General features: G+C 39.1%; 1 protein-coding gene across 2 annotated transcripts in view; it reads right to left on the bottom strand.

The window, feature by feature from the left end:
• The window catches only part of LOC123516883 (filamin-B-like), a 145205-nt gene that overhangs the window by 73373 nt on the left and 50190 nt on the right, over nt 1-21642 (bottom strand). For both annotated transcript variants that reach the window (XM_045276603.1, XM_045276604.1), the window contains exons 2-11: nt 20861-20985; nt 16812-16942; nt 15722-15935; nt 11260-11377; nt 10733-10920; nt 2921-3076; nt 2393-2521; nt 1541-1759; nt 695-926; nt 343-449 (exon numbers count right to left, since the gene is read on the bottom strand). In XM_045276603.1, the coding sequence (XP_045132538.1) occupies nt 343-449; nt 695-926; nt 1541-1759; nt 2393-2521; nt 2921-3076; nt 10733-10920; nt 11260-11377; nt 15722-15935; nt 16812-16942; nt 20861-20985 (1619 nt within the window). The remainder of the gene's footprint in view (nt 1-342; nt 450-694; nt 927-1540; nt 1760-2392; nt 2522-2920; nt 3077-10732; nt 10921-11259; nt 11378-15721; nt 15936-16811; nt 16943-20860; nt 20986-21642) is intronic.

Raw genomic sequence — 21642 nt, 5'->3', positions numbered from 1 at the left:
GAAAACTATAGCACCAGAGACAGTGGAAGTGAGTGGAGTCTGTACATGTATCTATAGACAGTTCCTAGCTAGCATCCCACTTAGAAGAAAGCAGTCAACACAAAATACTGTTCATGTAGTGCAAAGATATCTAAAGAAGAAAGAGATAATTCAATAAGGCCAAAATTTAATACACTGGTACACAAAATAACAGGAAAAATTAAAATGGTATTAACAATAGCTATAGATTATTGACAATATATTCATGAATATGCAACACCATAATGTACCATACAAGGTAAGTAAATACCAAGTGAATTATATGGCCAGACACATGAGAAAATAAAGTAAGATTTGCCTCACCTTTGGATCCTTGTTTTCTCTGTTGGAGGACTTTTTCTTTGACTTTGACTTAGAATCTTTTCTCTCAGGAGGTTTCTCAATTCCAAGATACAGAGAGAAGGGTGAGCCTGAGACACAAGAAGACAGCAATTATGTGTGAGCCTCAGTAAACATTGGAGGCATCACTATACCCAAATAAACAAAGTCTACAACATTCTCCTATTAAAAAAATCAATGGTAAGTAAGCATCTAATGTGTCTTCTTAAATTTGTGCCTTTTAGTAGACCAGCACTACATCAATTACAGGGCTGGTCCAAGGTCTACTTTTACTGTACCACTAACCAACAAGTTTGACAACCACTGCTTTCCTCACCTTTCACTTCATGACCATTGAAGTACACATAAATTTTGTGCTTGGCAGCCTCGGTGGGGATGAAGGTAACCTCATAGAAGCCTCGGTCTACCTCCAGAGTCTCAGAGGGGATAGAGCGGCCACCCTGAGTCACATCCACCTTAGCATCCCCCCAACCACACTGCGTTGCATCCACCACCACTGTGAAGGGCTTGCCAGGACTCGACATGGGACCGTTCTCCAACTCCAAGATCTACAATGCAAAAAACTTTCACTACACAGGATTCATATTGCTATAAAGATCAACACATTCTTGTACTTGTCATCTTATTCTACTGAAGAAATTGAACTGATAGAATATGAGATCAAAGAGTTAATTCATGTATTTGGATTCATACTGGTAAAACAGTCTATTCTTGTTTGTTTTCCTTATCAAATTACGAAACTAAACTAAGAAAACACTGAAGTTTAATTGGTATAAGGAAGAAAGTACAGGAGAATAAAACAAGATGGGAGAAAAAAAAAAAAAAAAAAAAAACATGAATTTCACAAAGTACCTTACAATGAGGTCATACAGCCAAGGGAGAAAAGAAAAAGAAAAATATGAAGCAACAAAGTAGTCAATCCATCATCCTGATACCACTTGGAATATTGACATGAAAGCAAAAGCAAAAAAATGAATAAAAAAAAAAAAAAAAACTAAGTACACAGTCAGTCATGTGAACAGCATTTGCATAATAAACTCAAAAGCCAAAGAGATGAAAAGGAAGCAACAAAGTAACCAGTTAAACATCCTAATAATATGTGAAATATAGACATGAATGCTAAAAAGAAGAAAAGTAAGTGCCAAAGCAGTCAGCCACTCACCCTGATAGCATTTGGATCATAGACATGGCAGGTGAATGGAGAGCCCTGGATGTGCTCCTCATCATAGCGTACAGCAATGGACCACTGGCCGGCCTCATCAGGCTGGAAGGTGGCGGCGTACACCCCATCTTCCTCCTTCACTGGGCACATCAAGGGCCGGTTGGTGGGGGAGTAAGCTGTCACATTGATGTCCCCACCACCAGCACCATTACTGTTGATCTGAGGAAGGGAAGAGCAGATAAGCAGTTCAATTAATCATGGGGAAGTTTGTAACGCAGTAATCTATTATACTAGTGATGTCCTTGCCACCAGCAATGTTACTGTTGAATTGAAAAATAGAGAAGCACCTCACTTAATCAATCAATAACCAAATGTCATCTGCCAATAAGTGGATACCTGAATGCCATAATATGCCACAAGATAGCAAAGGTGAAGATAAGCACAACAATGATTTAACTAGTACTTCAGGGAAGGATGCATAAGTAATACATGATTGTGATCCACTAAAACTAGATAATAATGACTATAATGACTATGACTATAATGCTACATTTATATTATCAATAATCAGTGCTCAGTGGCTGTTTGGGAAGAACAATTCATCAGTTATAATTAGTATAAAAAATAAAGGAAATAAAGCAAAAAAATACATAGTAAATAAATCCACAACTAAACAAGTGAATATAAAAACAAATAAATAAAACACAAAACAAATATAGTAAGCATAAATAGATGAAACAAAATAAAAAGTAGACAAAAAAAAAAAATCAAAGAAATAAACAAGTAAATAACTATAAAAAGATACAAGAAATGGGTTAAAGTAACTAAACACTGGAAGGAAACACCACTCACCACCACTTCCACAATGGAGCCCAGAGCACAGGGGTCAATGCCGGAGAACATGATCTTGGACACATCAGGCAGGGCACGCACCTTGGCCGGGCACCCCTCCACCAGCTCCCCTTCGTTCAGCACCCTCAGCTGTGACACAGGGAAACTTTAGCATTGCACTTATAATCTTTGTGTTCTTTTTCCTATGTTATGTGTTAAACAAGATGATAACAACATAACATAACATATAACATAAATAATAGGATAACAAAGGGCCACCAGGGCCCATCTAGGTTATCCTGTATCAGTCGCACAGCAAACAAAATAACAGTGCACTTATAGAGTATATTAAGACTGAATAACATAAAGGAGTCCTGTTTTATGTAAAAAAAAAAAAAAAAAAAAAAAATATATATATATATATATATATATATATATATATATATATATATATATATATATATATATATATATATATATATATATATATATATATATATGGAGATGATTTTATGTATATCAAGAGTGAGAGAGAGCTAATGGACTCACCTCATAGATGCCAACTTGATCTGGTACAAAGATTCCCTTGCCGCCTCGAGGGGAGATGTCCAGGTCCACCCTGACAGGACCCGAGGGACCGTTCACCTCCACCACCAGCTCACTCACCACCACCTCGTCTGTCATGAACTCAATCTTGAAGGGAACCTGTGAGATGGGGAGGGAAATGATAAAAAGATGGTATTTTTTTATGTTTTGGAGTCTCATCAGCAGTGGTATGTATTCTCAAAGGCCACAAAAATTATTAGTTGTATTTCTGACTGATAAAGAATCTCAGAATTATCAACACTAGAATCAAGAAAAACAAAACAAAAAGAAAAATGAAAACCACAACTTCCACAATGAAAATAATAGGGAGAAAGTACTAAAGAATCCTAATAAGATTTGGGATTAGATGTAAACATACACTAAAGATAATATATATTATGTTATTATAAATATTATAAAGTAGAAGATTACTGTATACTTGAATAATTTTGATAACTACATTACGTTACAGGGCACTGGATAACGAAACAGCAGCACACTTGTTGGTCCTTACAAGACAATTGTAATAAGTTACATTATCAAATTCCATGAAGTACGTAGTAATAATTCTCTCTCTCTCTCTCTCTCTCTCTCTCTCTCTGTGTGTGTGTGTGTGTCATGGTTCCCACACAAACGGATGGTTAGGAAAAAGTACGTGTATAATTATGTGTAGCTATGAGTTGTAGCTAGATTCTGCAATAACACACACACACACACACACACATTCTCACTCCCGCGCCGGTGCTTCTCACACTTCTCCCCAACGAAATGTTATTGTTCGCTTATTGAGTCCTGAATGATTCCTAACTGTGCTCATACCAGCCTTACTGACACACTGTGGAGAGAGAGAGAGAGAGAGAGAGAGAGAGAGAGAGAGAGAGAGAGAGAGAGAGAGAGAGAGAGAGAGAGAGAGACTTGAAACACAATGAATGCTTCTTATTCGCACAAACTAGCTAAATATCAGTCACGTGACACTTTCGAGCAAAACCTTTCATCTTTATTCTCTTCAAGTTCTCACGGGAATGAAAACTACAAAGCAACCACACAAAACAGAGAGAGAGAGAGAGAGAGAGAGAGAGAGAGAGAGAGCGCACCCGTTCCCTCCCTCGCCAGTCACACAGAGGGGAAGGAGAGCAGCTCATGTATAACCCCTCACACAGGCGATGAGTCAGGTGATGCTAACACGCCCCGCATCACAACACCCATACTTATTACTGACATGCCGGCTGCTCCTGCTCCTCCTTCTAACTACTACTACTACTACTACTACTGCTACTATGCCAACAATCAAACACAGAGACATACAGCTACATACACGAAAAAAAAAAAAAAAAAACTGGAAACTCAGTGAATAATAATAGATTTTCGACAAAGGTAGAATAAAAGTTGTGTTCTTCATTCACCAAGACTCATTATCTTCCTCCTCCTCCTATCCCTCCAACTATTACTACTACTACTACTACTACTATTACTACTATTTTTCCTGCCCCTACTGTTGATATAGTGACGTTGGGTACTAATTATACAACACAGCTAGCATAAACTTAGTGGCACCATACCGTAGCATATTGGAGCATTATACATCAGCTGACTGGGCCATTACCACACTGTACCGTATCACACACACACACACACACACACACACACACACACAAGATAGCCTATACACACGGAGAGGTAATTTCAGAGTCTCAGATTTCGGGGATGGTGTGTGTGTGTGTGTGTGTGTGTGTGTGCGCGGCCAGGCGGTGTGTCTGCCTGTTTGTACTGTACATCATTCTATATAGTTATTTTCTCCTCCCATATCAGTCTCGTCCCCTTTTCCTTTCTCCTCTTCCCGCTACTGTTGCTAATTTTACTCTTTCACTTTTCCTCTTCCTCCTCCTTCACCTCCTGCTCCTGCTCCTCCTCCTCCTCCTGCTGCTCCTCCTACTACTGTTATTATTACTACCGCTATTTCCAAGATTATTATTTCTACTACTACAAGCATTACTATTATTGCTAAAATTGCTATCATTACCCCTCCCGTCCCAACTATTATACAACACACACACACACACACACACAGTCTTGCACGTATACCACTAGTTTTCAATGCGTCTCACACACACAACCATGAGATTCACACACACACACACACACACACACACACACACACACACACACACACACACACACACACACACACACACACACACACACACACACACACACACACACACACACACACACACACACACAGAGAGAGAGAGAGAGAGAGAGAGAGAGAGAGAGAGAGAGAGAGAGAGAGAGAGAGAGAGAGAGAGAGAAAGGCAGAGGCTAACATCCCCCTCACCATCACCATTACTTTCCACACACACACACACACACACACACAAAACACACAACACACGGAAACTCAATGAATAACAAGTTCCTTTTTCGTCACAGTGCTTGAGCAAAAATTTCACTCTTCACTCAGAAAGACTCATGCAATCCATTCACCTTGACTCACCCTTGCTTACTCAGCCAGGCGGGAGAGAGGGAGAGAAGGAAGGAAGGAAGGAGAGGAGAGGAGGCGGCAGGTACGCGAGTAATTGGCGAGGATAAAGGGTTGTGAATCTTTATAATGAAGGCAATGCGTGTGGGAATGTAAAGGAGGAGATGGGAGCAAAAAATTAGGTACGAAAATTAAAATGTTACGAGGTTAAGAGAAGAGAATGAATGGGGAAGAACAGAAAGGAGGAAAGTGAGAGAAGAAAAAGGGATTAGAAGTTGGAAAATCAGAGAGAGAGAGAGAGAGAGAGAGAGAGAGAGAGAGAGAGAGAGAGAGAGAGAGAGAGAGAGAGAGAGAGCGCTAAGATACGAAAAATAATGTGCTTCGGGGGTAGAGGAAAAATGAAAGGAAAGAAGTATGAAAGAATATAACAACTAGAAGAAAGAACAAATGTGTATAGAGAAAAAAAAATTAGGAAATGTTCGAGATACAAGATGAAAGAAAATGGAGAAGAATTGAAAGAGAAGCAAATGAAGGAAGAAGAAAAACAAATAGAAGGCAGGAGAAAAAGAAGACTAATAAAAGCTAAGGAAAATTTAAGGAGAGGAAAATTTTAGGATGAATGATAAATCGAAAGAAATGAGAAGAAAAAAGGAAGAGAGATTAATCGCAGAAAGAGAAGAGAAAACGAAATAATACAAATAAAAAAGACAAATTGGCGGTAAGAGAAATGACGGAATAAAGAAGGAAAACAAATGAAAGAAGGGAAAGTAAAAAAAAAAAACAAGAAAAGTAAACAATGAAATAAGAAAAACATGGAAAACTGAAAAAAAACAGATAACAAAGGAATGCGGAGAAACAAGAGAGAGAGAGAGAGAGAGAGAGAGAGAGAGAGAGAGAGAGAGAGAGAGAGAGAGAGAGAGAGAGAGAGAGACGCTTTACTCCCGTTACTGTTACGATGTTCACGCAAGAAGGTAACAGTATGCTATCCCCATAAGCACCCCCCCCCCACACACACACACACACACACACACACTAAAGGACCGCCAGCATCACTATCTCTCAACACCGCTATCACCACCACCACCACCACCACCGTCCCTGCATTCTTTTGGGAAACCGTTAATAAAAAAAGATACTGCTGCATCTTCCTTCTCTTGTCTTGTCTTGTCTTGTCTTTGTGTCCATCGCTGTCAATGTTATTTTTGTCTATAGATTATTAAGTGTTGTCTTTTTGTTCGAGTTGTTTTTCTTTTTTCTTTTTTCTTTCTATCTTGATCCTGGTTGTTATTTGTTTGCTTATTTCTATCAGTTTTTATTTTTTTTCTTGTTCTTCACCGTCGTAGATATATTTTTACGGTTTTCTTTTTATTCTTCTTCTTATTTGTCATTTTGTTTTATCTTTTTCTTTCTGGGTTTGCTTTTTTTCTTTTCCGTTTCCATTTTTTGTTACTTTCTTCTTTCCCGCCTTTTTTTTTTTTTTTTGGGCATCGTCGTTTTGTCAATTGCATTCTAATAATTTCTTTCACCTCGACTTTCTTCATCCGTCTATTGGTGTCTTCAACTTTCTCATTTTCTTCCTTTTAACTTTCTTTCCTCTTTCATATTTGTCTTTCTTTTACTATCAATCCTGTTTTTTTTTTCTTATCTATTGGTGCTGCACTCAACATGAACAGTCACCATCCTCACCATCACCATCACCATCATCATCATCATCATCACCACCACCATCACCAACATTCTTCATGATTCAACTGCGGACAAATACCTTTATAAACTTTCGCCACTCATCCGTGTCAACTGTCTGTCTTTTTTATTTTTCTTCTTTGTCCATCGCCATCGTTCGTCTCTCTCTCTCTCTCTCTCTCTCTCTCTCTCTCTCTCTCTCTCTCTCTCTCTCTTTACACGTCCATTACTAAAAACTTCCTATCTTCTTATCCTTTATTCCATGATTCTCTAATTTTTTTTTCTTCACCTGGAAATCAAACTTATTTACATTCTATCACTTCACTACTACTACTACTACTACTACTACTACTACTACCACCAAGACCACCACCACTACCACCACTACTACTACTACTACTACTACCACCAAGACCATCACCACTACCACCACCACCACCACTACTACTACTACTACTACTACTACTACTACTACTACTACTACTACTACTACTACTACTGGTACTATAAACTTTGGTTCAAACGCTCATTATTACTTTCATCCTTTCATTATTAGTAATCTATCTGTTGGTCTCTGAGTTTTTCCTTTTAGTTAACGTATTTACTGACCACGACGTTCTATAATATATTTTTACACTGCGATACGAAACAATTAACAACGGCAGGAGTAATGTACGAAATTTTGATAAGCATCTGCAAACAGTAATAGATTTAGCAATTTCTACCCAGTTTAAAGGTTCTTAAATGGCTATGGAACAAGTAAACTCATATATTTCTTCCCATCCTTTAAGGAGAGAGAGAGAGAGAGAGAGAGAGAGAGAGAGAGAGAGAGAGAGAGAGAGAGAGAGAGAGAGAGAGAGAGAGAGAGAGAGAGAGAGAGAGAGAGAGAGAGAGATAACCCACACTGTATCTTTAATTAATCATCTTCCTTTCCTAATTACCCATTATCATTTCTCACACATGCCTCCTATTCCATTCATTTTATTTTTTTTTATCTAGCATGCCTTTACGTTACGTTATCCTATTCCTTTCCTCCTCGTTTGTCCTTTTTTCTTTTCTATTCTATCTACTCCCTTTCATTCATTACTTCTATACTTCACCTGGATTTCTCCTCTCAATTAAGAGAAGGTGGACGAAATAACACTCGGAAAGGTTCTAAAATGTATCATCCTTATCGTAGTCCACAAAACAAACATACATTTCCATTTTACCAACGACGAAAAAACAAAAATCTAAAAACAAATCTCTCTAGAACACGAATATATTACGTAAATTCGTACCACTTTACATATACCGCCCCTCATGACCTCCTTTACCGTGTAGCCAGCCGTAAAGCACACTGACAGCTGAACAGAAAACGGAGAGGCACACAATTATCAGGAACTTGCGTGTCTAATCCGCTAGGCAAATGTTTCTTTCTCACAGATCGCGTGACTCAGACCAAATGCAAAGGTATGTTAAGTATGCACTCTTTTCTTGGCTACTTCACTTTTGTACTGCCTTATTGGTGCAATTCTTCCTTACTTCTTTGTAGTTATGGTATAGAATTATTGGGTAAGACATTGGTGGCGGTGTTGATGGTCGAACAAGAAAAAGGAGGAGGAGGAGGAGGAGGAGGAGAAGGAGAAGGAGAAGGAGAAGGAGAAGGAGAAGGAGAAGGAGAAGTAGAAGTAGAAGAAGAAGAAGAAGAAGAAGAAGAAGAAAAGAAAAGAAAAGAAAAGAAAAGAAAAGAAAAGAAAAGAAAAGAAAAGAAGAAGATGAAGAAGAAAAAAAAAGAAAAAGAAGAAGGAGACACACACACACACACACACACACACACACACACACACACACACACACACACACACACACACACACCAATAAATCAACTACAAATATCTACGACAATAAATCTAGACACAGAAACACAACAATATCGTTCACACACACACACACACACACACACACACACACACACACACGAACAGCAAACCTCTCATATTTCCGAGGTAACTCATCCCTCCCTCCCTCCCTCCCTCCCTTACTGCAGCCAGACACCTTCCCCTCCCCTCCCTCCATCCCTCCCTCCCTCCCTTCCACTTCCTCTAATCCCCACCCCAAGTCAGCCCATCCCTCCACTACGCCCTCTCTTCACCTATTCCCTCCCTCCACTCCCTTATTCTCCTGACTTGGCGCCTTTTTCTCCAAGTCATTCCTCACTCCTTCACCTCATTCCATTCCTCTCTCTCTCTCTCTCTCTCTCTCTCTCTCTCTCTCTCTCTCTCATAGTTTCCCTTTAAAATCTATATATTCCCTATGATCTTACGTAATCTTATAATGTGAACTCGCCCTTTTCTTATTTTCTTTTTTTCTATGCAATCATTGTTATTCTTCACTCATATATGTACATCTTATTCTATTCCTCTTCTCCTTTCTTTTCACTTTTCCTATAAACTGATGTATTTTTTCCCATCCTGTAAGTACACCTGTTCCTTTAATTAATGTCTTCCTTCCTTGGTATTCTATGTAGTCATTTTATTCCTTTACTCATATATACTCACTCTATTCCTTTTCTTTTCTCCTTTACCTCCATTTTTCACCTTAAATTCATATATTTCTTCCCATTCTATGAGTAAACCTGTTCCTTTAATTAGTATCTTCTTTTCTATGTAGTATTCTTTGTAGTTATCTTTATTCTTCACCCATAAACGACCTTTTGTTCTATTTCTTTTCTCCTTTACCTTCAATCTCACTTTAAACCCATAAATTTCTTCCCATTCTATAAATAAGCCTTTCCCTTTATCTAATATCTTCCTTTTCTAAGAACTCATTATCATTTCTCACTCTTATGCCTCTTATTCTATTAATTTTCATCTTATTTTTCTATCTCTCGTTCCTTTACTTTCTCTTACAACTTAATGTATTCCTTTTCATCTAATTCAGTACGTTATCTTGTTCCTTTTCTCTTTGTTTGTTATTATTTTCTCCTTCTATCCTGTTTATTTACTATCTCATTCAACACTTCTATACTTCTATATTTATCCTCCCTCCACCCTATCCACATTGTGTTCAGGTCCATTCTCATATCCACCTTTCATCAGACCGAAATTTCTCTATCAAGGTTGTAATTAGTGAAGTTGTAGTATTGTAGTTCTTGATATTCCTTCCCATTTTTTTTCACTCGTCTTTTATCTTAAGTTGGTGGTGATTATAGTAGTAGTAGTGGTAGTGGTGGTACTAGTAGTAGTAGTAGTAGTAGTAGTAGTAGTAGTAGTAGTAGTAGTAGTAGTAGTAGTAGTAGTAGTAGTAGTAGTAGTAGTACTACTACTACTACTACTACTCTCTCTCTCTCTCTCTCTCTCTCTCTCTCTCTCTCTCTCTCTCTCTCTCTCTCTCTCTCTCTCTCAAGGATAAGTTGAAAAAATTGTAATAGTTCCAAAAATCTCAACTTTCTTCCCATCTCTTTATTTTTTCCCATCCTTTCCTTCAAGTTTCATTCACCTGTCTTAGTGACGATAGTAATGAAAGAAAGATGTGCCAAATACCAGTGAAACGGCAAGGAAAAATAAACTGAGTAAATAAGTCTACACCTTTCCTACTGTCCATTCAAAAACACCCATACATTTCGTACTCACAGGATTGTTGACGCGAACGTTGTCGAGGTTGCACTGGACGGCCACGGTATCTGAGGGACTGTCCCGCGGCCTGATCCACTGGTAGTATGCAATGTAGCCCATGTTGGCGAGGGACTCCACGTCAGGCCGCGCCATGTCAGACGCCGCCAGCACGGGCTCCACCCCCAGCTTGCGGCCGCCGTCCAGGGCTGTGGGAGGAGAGATGATGGGTGGTGTTTGGGAGGTCAATATCTCAGTGTAACAAATATGAGCCACTCCAGCCTTGACAATAGTCAGAACCGAATGAACGATTTTACAAAGAGCTTCACAGACAGACAGACAGACAGACAGACAGACAGACACACACACACACACACACACACACACACACACACACACACACACACACAAAAAAAAAAAAAAAAAAAAAAACCCACACAAGAAAAAAAAACAAGCTATCTCTCTGGGAAGTGACACCGCAGTGGACCTTTCTATCCTCCCTTTGTGTTGTCCTAGGCCAGTGTCTTCCATAAAAAAACAGTACCCACCAAGCTGAATGTTTGACTCCCAGTTGGCCGGGTGGTCGCTGAGCCTCTTGTAGCCTGGGATGGGGCCCCCGAGCTGCTTCACCAGGGTAGTCAGATTCATGCCGTCGTTCCAGTCCGTCTGTGGCGCGAGAACGGAAATGTCAAGATGAGAAAAGAGATGAGAAAGAGGGTAAGAATGAGGATGAGCATGTGTCAGTGGCGCTCGGGTTGAGATGGTTGCAGGGTACGTAAGGTGTAAAAATCGATTGGGAAGAAGAGGAGAGCGAAAGTAAGTTTAGGTAAGCAGTAGTTACGAAATACGAAGAGAGAGGATGAAGGTGAAGATATCAGTGGTGCTAAGGCAAGGAGGAATAGCATCTGAAGGGTACGTATGATATAAAATCGATTGGGAAGGAGAGGAGGAGAAAGTGAAATAAGGTTAGCATTAGTTAAGAAATACGAAGAGAGAGGATGAAGATGAACGTGTCAGTGGCGCAAGGGGCAAGGAGAAATAACGTTTGAAAGTTAGGCAACGTGTAAAAATCGATTGGGAAGGAGAGGAGGAGAGAGAAAGTAAGTTAAGGTTAGTAGTTAAGAAATACGAAGAGAGAGAGGGTGAGGATGAACGCGTCAGTGGCACTAGGGCAAGGAGAAACAGTGTCTGAAGGGTACGAAGTATATTGATGAGAAGAGGAGAGATAAAGTAGGGTAAAGGTATATTAAGAAGAGTGAGGATAAGTGAGGAAAAGCTTATGTCAGTGGTGCTAAGGATAGATAAGGTGTTGGGAGGGTACGTAAGGTGTAATATCAATTGGGAAGAAGAAGGGGAGAGAGGAAGATAACTAAGAAACTAATTAACTAACTAAGACAGAAGAACACCATGTCTTTTTACTGTTCTATTTTCATCTTAGCGTCTTTTCTTCACTTAAAGTCAATTTGTGAATTCATTGGAGAGAGAGAGAGAGAGAGAGAGAGAGAGAGAGAGAGAGAGAGAGAGAGAGAGAGAGAGAGAGAGAGAGAGAGAGAGAGAGAGAGAGAGAGAACCCACCCACCACAAAAGGTAAGAAAGAAAAAAAAAAGAGGTATGCAGGAAATTGAGGAAGAAACATTCAGGGGGAAGGAAGAGAAGTAATGAAGGAAAGTAGGGAAGATCTGACGGCTGGGTAGAGAAGAGATATAATGAAGAAAGGAAAAGATTTTAATGGATAAGAACGAGAAGGAATAATGAAAAGATAAGCAGGATAGAAGACAGAAAAAAGAGTACGAGAAGAAAGACAGAATAGAAGAATTATGAAGAGGAAACGGGAGAGAGAGAAAAAAAAAGAGGAGGAGGATGTTGTAAAGAAGGAATGAACAACGGAAAGATCTAACATATAGGGGGAGAGAACAATAAAAAAAAATGAGTGAACGAAGAGAAAAAAAGGAAAAAAAAGGCGAAGAAAGGGAAAACCCAATAAATATAGATGGTAAAAGAAAAAAAAAAACGAAAAAGAAGAAAATATTAATGGTTGTGGAATTGATACAAAGAAACACACACATAAAAAAACACAAGTATCAGTAAACCTAGAAATGGAGTTATAACCGAACACATTATGAGGTTGACAGTATTTCGCAATGAGAGGGAAAAAAAGGCTCAGTTAGAGAAGGCGATTCACACTGAGGCAAGAGTACTGGATGAGAGGGAGAGGAGAAAGTGGTCAGATGAAGAGGTGAGAGGTTAAAGAGGGGAGGGAGGGAGAGAGAGAGAGGGAAAGGGGTGGAGTGCAAAGGAGAGAGTACGGAATGAGAGGGAGAGTGAAAGAAAAAGTCGAGACAAGAACAAGAAGAGAGAGAGAGAGAGAGAGAGAGAGAGAGAGAGAGAGAGAGAGAGAGAGAGAGAGAGAGAGAGAGAGAGAGAGAGAGAGAGAGAGAGAGAGAGAGAGAGTACTAAACCTAAACCTTTCTGACGGCGGGATGAGCACAAAGAGGTTCCTTACAACAAAGCCACAAAAGACACCGACATATTAACATACACTCGTTCTTCTTGACGCTGAAAAGGAACTACCACCATGAGTCCTGCATAACAAAGCAGCACCACCTGACACTAAGGAATTCACTGATGGTATGAGGAGTAACAGGATCACAGGATAAGGAATTCACTGATGGAACTTAACTTAACCTAACCTAACCTGACACTATGGTATTCACTGATGGTATGATGCGTAACAGGATCACAGCATAAGGGTTTCACTGATGGAACTTAACCTAACCTAACAGGATCACAGCATAAGGAATTCACTGATGGATCCGAACCTAACCTAACCTTACTTAACCTAATCTAATCTAACAGGATAAAAACATAAGGAATTCAATGATGGAACCGAACCTAACAAAACAGGATCACAGCATAAGGATTTCATTGATGGAACTTAACCTAACCTAACAGGATCACAACATAAGGAATTCACTGATGGAACTTAACCTAACCTAACCAAACAGCATCACAGCACAGCGCTCACTCTTCTTGGGGGCAGAACGTGTTAAATATGGAATGGAAACTGAATATTATGAGATGTGTGACACTGTACTTCCTTACCTCCTCCCATCCTCCCACCCCTCACACAACAGTCTCCATTCTCCACAAATATTATAACGTGTTTGAAACTGTACCTCAGCCTCTCACCCTCCCCCCCGACCCAACGGCCTCCATTCTTCATATCCTGTTCCCTCAATAAAATAAAAAAATAAATAAAGAAATGAATAAAAAAAACATTCAAAATAGAGACTAACTATTACACCCCAAAAATACTAAATAAATGAAATTGAATCAATAGAATAATGAATAAATAAGTAAATACACAGAAGAGATAGATTCAAATGTGATCATTCAAGTTTTCTTTCAGTTAAGTTACTATTTTTGTTTCTTCTTCTTTTCATTGACGCCTGGAATTTCCTCCTCCTCCTCCTCCTCCTCCTCCTCCTCCTCCTCCTATTCTTCCTCTTCCTTGTATGCTTAGTAAATTCCTTAATCCTTTCACTACCCATCTCTCTCTCTCTCTCTCTCTCTCTCTCTCTCTCTCTCTCTCTCTCTCTCTCTCTCTCTCTCTCTCTCTCTATTTCTGTACCCTATAATCCTTTTAAAACCCTTTCTCTCTCTTTCAACCTTGTTCATTGTCCACGTGAAACACAGTCTCTCTCTCTCTCTCTCTCTCTCTCTCTCTCTCTCTCTCTCTCTCTCTCTCTCTTTTTCTCCTTCGTTGGTTACTTATTTTATCTCTTTTCTCTCTCTCTCTCCTTCCTTCTCTCATCTTTACTCTCTCTCTTCTCTCTCTCTCTCTCTCTCTCTCTCTCTCTCTCTCTCTCTCTCTCTCTCTCTCTCTCTCTCTCTCTCTCTCTCTCCTCAACATTCTTTTCTAACTCTCACTTCTTCCAATAGTACTTTTTTTCTCTATCATTCATCCTTTTAATCTTTCCTTTCTCTTTCTTTCGCTTCCTTTCTCTTTGCCCTCTTTCACTGATTAACGTTATTTCCTTCTATTCTTTCCTTATTATCCTTATTAAGTTTGTTTAATTCTGTTCCCCTTTTTTGATTAGCATTCTTGTCTTTCCTTCCTTCCTTTCTTCCTCTCTCATTATCATTTCATTCTTTATTCTTTCCCCTTTCTGTAATCAACATTCCTCTTCCTCCTCCTTCTTTTCTATCTCATTAAGCTCTGATTATTTCCGTTTCCCTTTCTTTCTTTTCTTAATTTGCTCTCTTCCTTCTTCCTATTATTATTTCTTTTATTTATTTCGTTCTTTTCTTCCTAAATTAATATTCTTCCTCTTCCTTTTCTTCTTCTCGTAGCTGATTTCCTTTTGCTTTCCCTTTCTCTCTTTCTCATGATCAGTATTTTCAAGCATTTTTCCTTCTTTCCTTCCTTACTTTTCTTTTCTATTGCTCAGACTTAATGGTTCTCTCTTTCCCCTTTCTGATAGCCATTACTTCTCCCTTCTGTTTGTTCTTCCTTTCCAAAATCACCAATCTTCCTTTCTTCTTCTAGTAACTCATTTCAATCTGCTTTCCCTTTCTCCCTTTCTCATAATCAAAATATTCAAGCAACTTCCCTTCTTTCCTGCTTTTCCTTTATTCAGACTTCATGGTTTTCCTTTTCTACCTTCTTTTTCTAACCATTACTCTAATTTCCTTGTGCTCCCTTTCTTTCTTTCCTTCTCATAACGACTAATTTTCCAGCTAATATCACTTCAATCACTCCACTCACTAAGTCACTAAAGTACGTATTCAAAAACCCTTTGCTCTCTCACCGCGACTATTTTCCAAGGCCACAGAGATGACTAGCGGGGTTTTCAAAAGTGCTTCTCCGGCTAATAATAAAGGAATCGTGTCAATCTGCCTCTAGAATCGTAAAAATACCTTAAAAATCGGTGTATATTTAGATAAAAGCCTTTTGGAATAGTGAAGGTGAAGCACAGAAGTGTTTGAGAATCCGAGCGTGTCCCTCACCGTGAAGTTTGTGATGTTCCTGTCAGGCAGCTGCTTCTTTATCCACTTGAGCGTGGTCTTGTAGCCCGGGCCGCCCTCCTTCATGAAGTAAGAGAGGTAGGTCATGCCGGACAGGTCATCCAGGTACGGGGACGCCAGGATCTCAGGGTCCAGCACCATCGGGATCTGGAACTCCATCTTAGCGGTCTCCATGGCGTTCTTGCAGTTCTCCACGCTGCAGGAGGAATTTTTTTTTTTTTATGTAAGAGGAGAAATCGAACCAAGGGCAACAAAAAAAAAAAAAAACGATTAAACAAAAAGGCCCACTTAGTTGCCAGTGCCCGAGCAGGTTCGAGAGAGTTAGCCAGAAAAAAAAAATGGGATGTCATTAATTAATCTCCCTCTTAGATGAATTCAGGTCATAGGTAGATGGAATTACAAAAGCATGTAGGAAGTTCCAGAGTTTACCAGAGATTACCAGAGTGGTGGTGGTGATACAAAGGCCACCAGTAAAGGGCACGTATTTGGTTCTGAAGATTCTGTTATAAGCTGCATTATCAAATTAGGTCAAGAACGGTTAAAGAAATAAGGAACAGATAAGGAGGAAAGATTATGACACAAAATGAGCACAAAGGAATAAATACAAGTAAATTATTGTTACCTTTGATTATAATAAGCTACACTATCTAACTTAAGAGACGCGAGTCAAACAGGTTTACATAAATCAAATATTAAAAAAGAAGTAAAGGAGGAAGTGGTCATGGTAGCGATACGAGAGAGAAGAGATGCAAAAATACAAATTATGTCGGTCTTTAGTTAGTTATAAGATAAAATGTACAACTTAAGAGATAAAGTAAAAAATAATAAATAAATAAAAAAAGGACAACTAATAAGAAGGAATTATTAGTGGTTGTGGCAGTGATATAAAGAAACACAAGGAAGAAAAAAGTATCAGTAAATCAATAGACCGCAGTGAGGCTGTTAACCACTGCACTCCATTATACAGGCAACACACGAGCAAGAAGGAAAAGACTGACGCAATGGAACACAGGAAGAGCAAGTATCGGTACACGTGTTGGTCATTACAAGGTGACTATAAGGCGAAACTCACGAGTTGCGCGGGTTGAGGTTCTTCCAGTTGGGGAAGAGTCCAGGCTTACAGTAGTCCAGGAGGGCACTGAGGTACACGCCGCTGTTCCAGTCTGAGGTGAAGTTGTTGATGCGGCAGTCTGGAAGCACCGCCTGGATGAAAAGGAAAAGGAAAAATGAGGATAAAATTGGGTAGCCATGTTTTGTCAATGGGCAGTCTGGAAGCACCGACTGGAAGAAAAGAAAAAAAAAATGAGAATAAAAATTGGATAAAGAGTGATGTTTTGTTGATGGGGTGTCTCGAAGAACCGCCTGGAAGAGAAGGAAAATAGAGAAGAAAAATGAAAATGAAAATGGGTATAGAGTGATGCTAAGTTCAGAGAATGGAGATAAAAAGGAGGGAAAAAAATGAGTAGAGAATGAAGGTAAGTTTAATAAAATGAGAGAGAAAAAGGAAGAAAGAAAGTGGATGTGGTTTAAGATGAGGAATTTATATTTTCATCTACTTTATCTAACTTTCTTTTCAATCTATCTTCTTACCTAACTACCAATCTATGCTACAATCTGTTTCTATCCATATATCTACCTATCGATTTACTTATTTATCAATTTACCTATCTACCGAGGCAAGAAAACTAAACACACACACACACACACACACACACACACACACACACACACACACACTCCAACCAAAATTTCTTCTCCACACCACAACCACCATCACCACCACTACTTCCTGTCTTCCTCTTTCACCACCACCACCACCTCCACCATCATCACCATCACCATTATCACCCTTTCTTCTTCTCTTCCTCTTCCTTCACCACCACCACCACCATTAGCGCCTCCATCATCATTTCCATCAACCCTCATCTTCCACGCTTCTCTAGGAAAGGAAAAAAAACAATAATAGGAACACACACACACACACACACACACACACACACACACACACACACACACACGGCCCGGTAGCTCAGTGGTTAGAGCGCTGGCTTCACAAGCCAGATAACCGGGGTTCGATTCCCCGGCCGGGTGGAGATATTTGGGTGTGTCTCCTTTCACGTGTAGCCCCTGTTCACCTAGCAGTGAGTAGGTACGGGATGTAAATCGAGGAGTTGTGACCTTGTTGTCCCGGTGTGTGGTGTGTGCCTGGTCTCAGACCTATCCCAAGATCGGAAATAATGAGCTCTGAGCTCGCTCCGTAGGGTAACGTCTGGCTGTCTCGTCAGAGACTGCAGCAGATCAAACAGTGAAGTGAATACACACACACACACACACGACATTTTCCTCAATCCTTCATGTTGCAATATTTGAATTTCCTCTCTGTTTGCTCTTCTTCCTATATAAACATAAGAGATTCAATCCTTTTACACCTTTTACAATGGAATTCAGTCCTTCATACAATCTAGTTATTGAAGGAGTGTGGGTGACTTTCTTTTAATACTAATTGCATATATTTTGTAACCTGCTGTATTTTTTTCTCGTTTGTATATATGAAAAAATGTGTCAAGGTGTGTGTGTGTGTGTGTGTGTGTGTGTGTGTGTGTGTGTGTGTGTGTGTGTGTGTGTGTGTGTGTGTGTGTGTGTGTGTGTGTGTGTGTGTGTGTGTGTGTGTGTGTGTGTGTGTGTGTGTGTGTGTGTGTGTGTGTGTGTACATGCAAACCGTTAAATTTGAAGGAAAGGTTTATATATATATATATATATATATATATATATATATATATATATATATATATATATATATATATATATATATATATATATATACATGTACAATGATATCATTCAACACACACTCACACAGGCCGATAGTAAAACAAACACATTAGTTCACTTGTCACGTAATTACCTCTAAACTTAAGCATTTGAGGAAGAAGCTGACAAGAAAAAAAGAAAAGAAGAAAGGTCAGAATGACAATAAAAATAATAAAAATAACAGTAGGAATAATATTAGTAAGAACAACAACAACAACAATAATAACGGAGGAGAACCAGAAATCCCACCTTGAGACACACCAAGCACTCGAGTTTCTTTCACGCTCACTGCCTGCTTCTCACACCACAAACATCCTCCTTTAAGCCCCGCCTCTCTAAACACACAATACTGATCCTTATAGAAGCTAACACCAATACTAGAGTCATGGTCATGGTCACGCGGGTTCAAGACATCATCGCACTGTGCCAGCCTACAAGTCAACGCTGTGTCCACAAACTTGAGCACGAGATAGTCTTCAGCAATACTAGCAACCCCTTCAGTACCGTGACGTGTTTTCATATTAATTCTGGTTACTATTTGGTGATTTTATACAGCTTCAGAAACTCATGTGGGATTAAAATAGTGAAAAACTCTGGCCATTAATCTTCTGACCTCCATACACCCTTCTTAATGTCAATAAAATGGTCTAATCGTACACAGATCTCAAGGTAAAAATATATCCCAGTATTGAAGAGGTTAATGATATATACAGGCAGAGTTAACCAGTATTCTCCATCTCTCAATAACACTTACAGGTACAGTTGACCAGTATTCTCAATCTACCCGTAATATATGCAGGCAGAGTTAATCAGTATTCTTAATCTATCCATAATGTATACAGGAAGAGTTAACCAGTATTCTCAATCTATCAATAATATATACAGGCAAAGTTAATCAGTATTCTCAATCTTTCAATAATATAAACAAGCAGAAATAACCAGTATTCTCAATCTATCAATAATATATACAGGCAAAGTTAATCAGTATTCTCAATCTATCAATAATACATACAGCAGAGAGAACCAGTATTCTCAATCTAATAACATCTGGAACTCCCTACCTCTTCCTGTATTTCCTGCCGCCATTGATATAAAGGGTCTTAAAGGGAGGTTTCACGACACTCTTCCTCAAATTACGTTTAATTCTTCTGACTAGACTCATTTAGAAACTGGCAGTGATTTTATTTAACAGACTCTGTTTCCCTAGGACAAAGCCTGCTCTTATATAAAAGTAGTTAATATCACTGGACAGTCAATTTTGAGTTACAGATAGAATAATATACGATGCCTGTATATATCATTAACAGAGATTAATTCCTTGAATATCACGACGCGTTTCCATTTTTATTCAGCTTACTATCTGGTGATTTTATACAATTTCCGAAACTTATGTGGGGGATTAAAATAGTGAAGAAGCATGTATCCATTTTCTGACCTCCATACACCCTTGCTAATGTAAATCAAATGGTCTAATCGTACACAAATCTCAAGGTAAAAATGTGTCCCAGTATTGAAGCGGTTAATATTTTACAAAGTGCATCGTTTACACTGGGAAGTTGTCACAGTACGATAATAAAAGCTTCAGTTCCCGTGGCCGTGACTACAAACACTCACGCTAACTCTCGTCCTAAACCAATATTTCTGACACACTTTGCTCTAACTACGACTACATTCAAGGACCAAAAATGACTAAATGTGTTCTTAACTCTTTCAGTACCATACCGAGTTTTCATATTCATTCTGCTTACTGTTTTTATACAGATTCAGAAACTTATGGAGATTAAAATAGTGAAGACTCTGGCCTTTAATCAATCATACCCGAAACTCATGATAAAAATGCGTCCCGGAACTGAAGGAATTAAGAGTGTTTCTCCTGTTAATAATAAAGAAATCTTGTTAATCCATCACTAAAACAATAAGAAACACCTTAAAACTTATATAATCTCAATTAAACCTCTATAACCCCTTCAGTATTGGGACACACTTTTACCTTGAGATTTAAGTACGATTAAACCCATTTTATTGACATTAGGAAGCGTCTATGGAGCTCAGAAGTTTAATGGACAGAATCTTCACATTTTAATCCCTCGCATGAGTTTTTGAAGCTGTATAAAATCGCCAAAAAAGCAAGCAGAATGAATATGGAAACGCGCCATGGTACTGAAAGAGTTAAAGTAGTTAGGAGGCTGCGTAGAAGTGGTCCAGAATACGACAGCAAAAAAAATAAATAAATAAATAAAAATAAATAAATAAATAAATAAATAAATATAATAAATAAATAAAATAACAGAGGAAGCGAGGAGCACCCACCTTGAGCCACGCCAGCATGAGTTTCTTGGGCGGGAACTTCGACTGGCCGATCTGGTAGTGCATAATGAGGGACCAGATGAGGCCCAGGATAAGCTTGAGGTTCCCATTGACGATGTCCACGTTACCTGAGGGTGAGAGGAAGGGCGCCACGTTAAGAATGGTTGTGGAGGAAAGGAAAGTAGAGGTGACACACGATTACAGAGGTGAAGTAAGCTGGAATTTTGTTTATTGCATGGATGTGTGGAAGACTCGTTTTTGTTTTGTAAGGTTGGGAGGAGGAGGAGGAGGAGGAGGAGGAGGAGGAGGAGGAGGAGGAGGAGGAGGAGGAGGAGAGGAGGAGGAGGAGGATCTTACATTTGTTTGAAGATATTTTGAATTCCCGTTATTCTTATTTTATGACGTAAAGGAAAAGAAAGGAAAAGGAAAAGAAAAATGGAAAGACGAAGACAAAGAAAAGAAAGAAAGAATGAAAGAAGAATAAAAAGAAAAGAAAAGAAAAGAAAAGAAAAGAAGAAGAAGAAGAAAGGAAAGGTCATCATCATCATCATCATCATCACCAACCGCCAACCAACCACCACCACCACCACCACCACCACCACCACCACCACCACCACCACCACCACCACCACCACCACAACAACAACAACAACAACAACAGCAACAAACAACAGGCAGACAGGCAACATATGAAAAAAAAGAAAAGTAACTTAAAAGAAAAAGAAAAAAAATCACTACAATTAATCAAAACCACCAAGACAACTAGCTAGCTAATGCCAGCCAGT

Source organism: Portunus trituberculatus, chromosome 41, assembly GCF_017591435.1.
Source record: "Portunus trituberculatus isolate SZX2019 chromosome 41, ASM1759143v1, whole genome shotgun sequence".
NCBI classification, from domain to species: domain Eukaryota; kingdom Metazoa; phylum Arthropoda; class Malacostraca; order Decapoda; family Portunidae; genus Portunus; species Portunus trituberculatus.
This window is presented reverse-complemented; position numbering and strand designations above follow the sequence as displayed.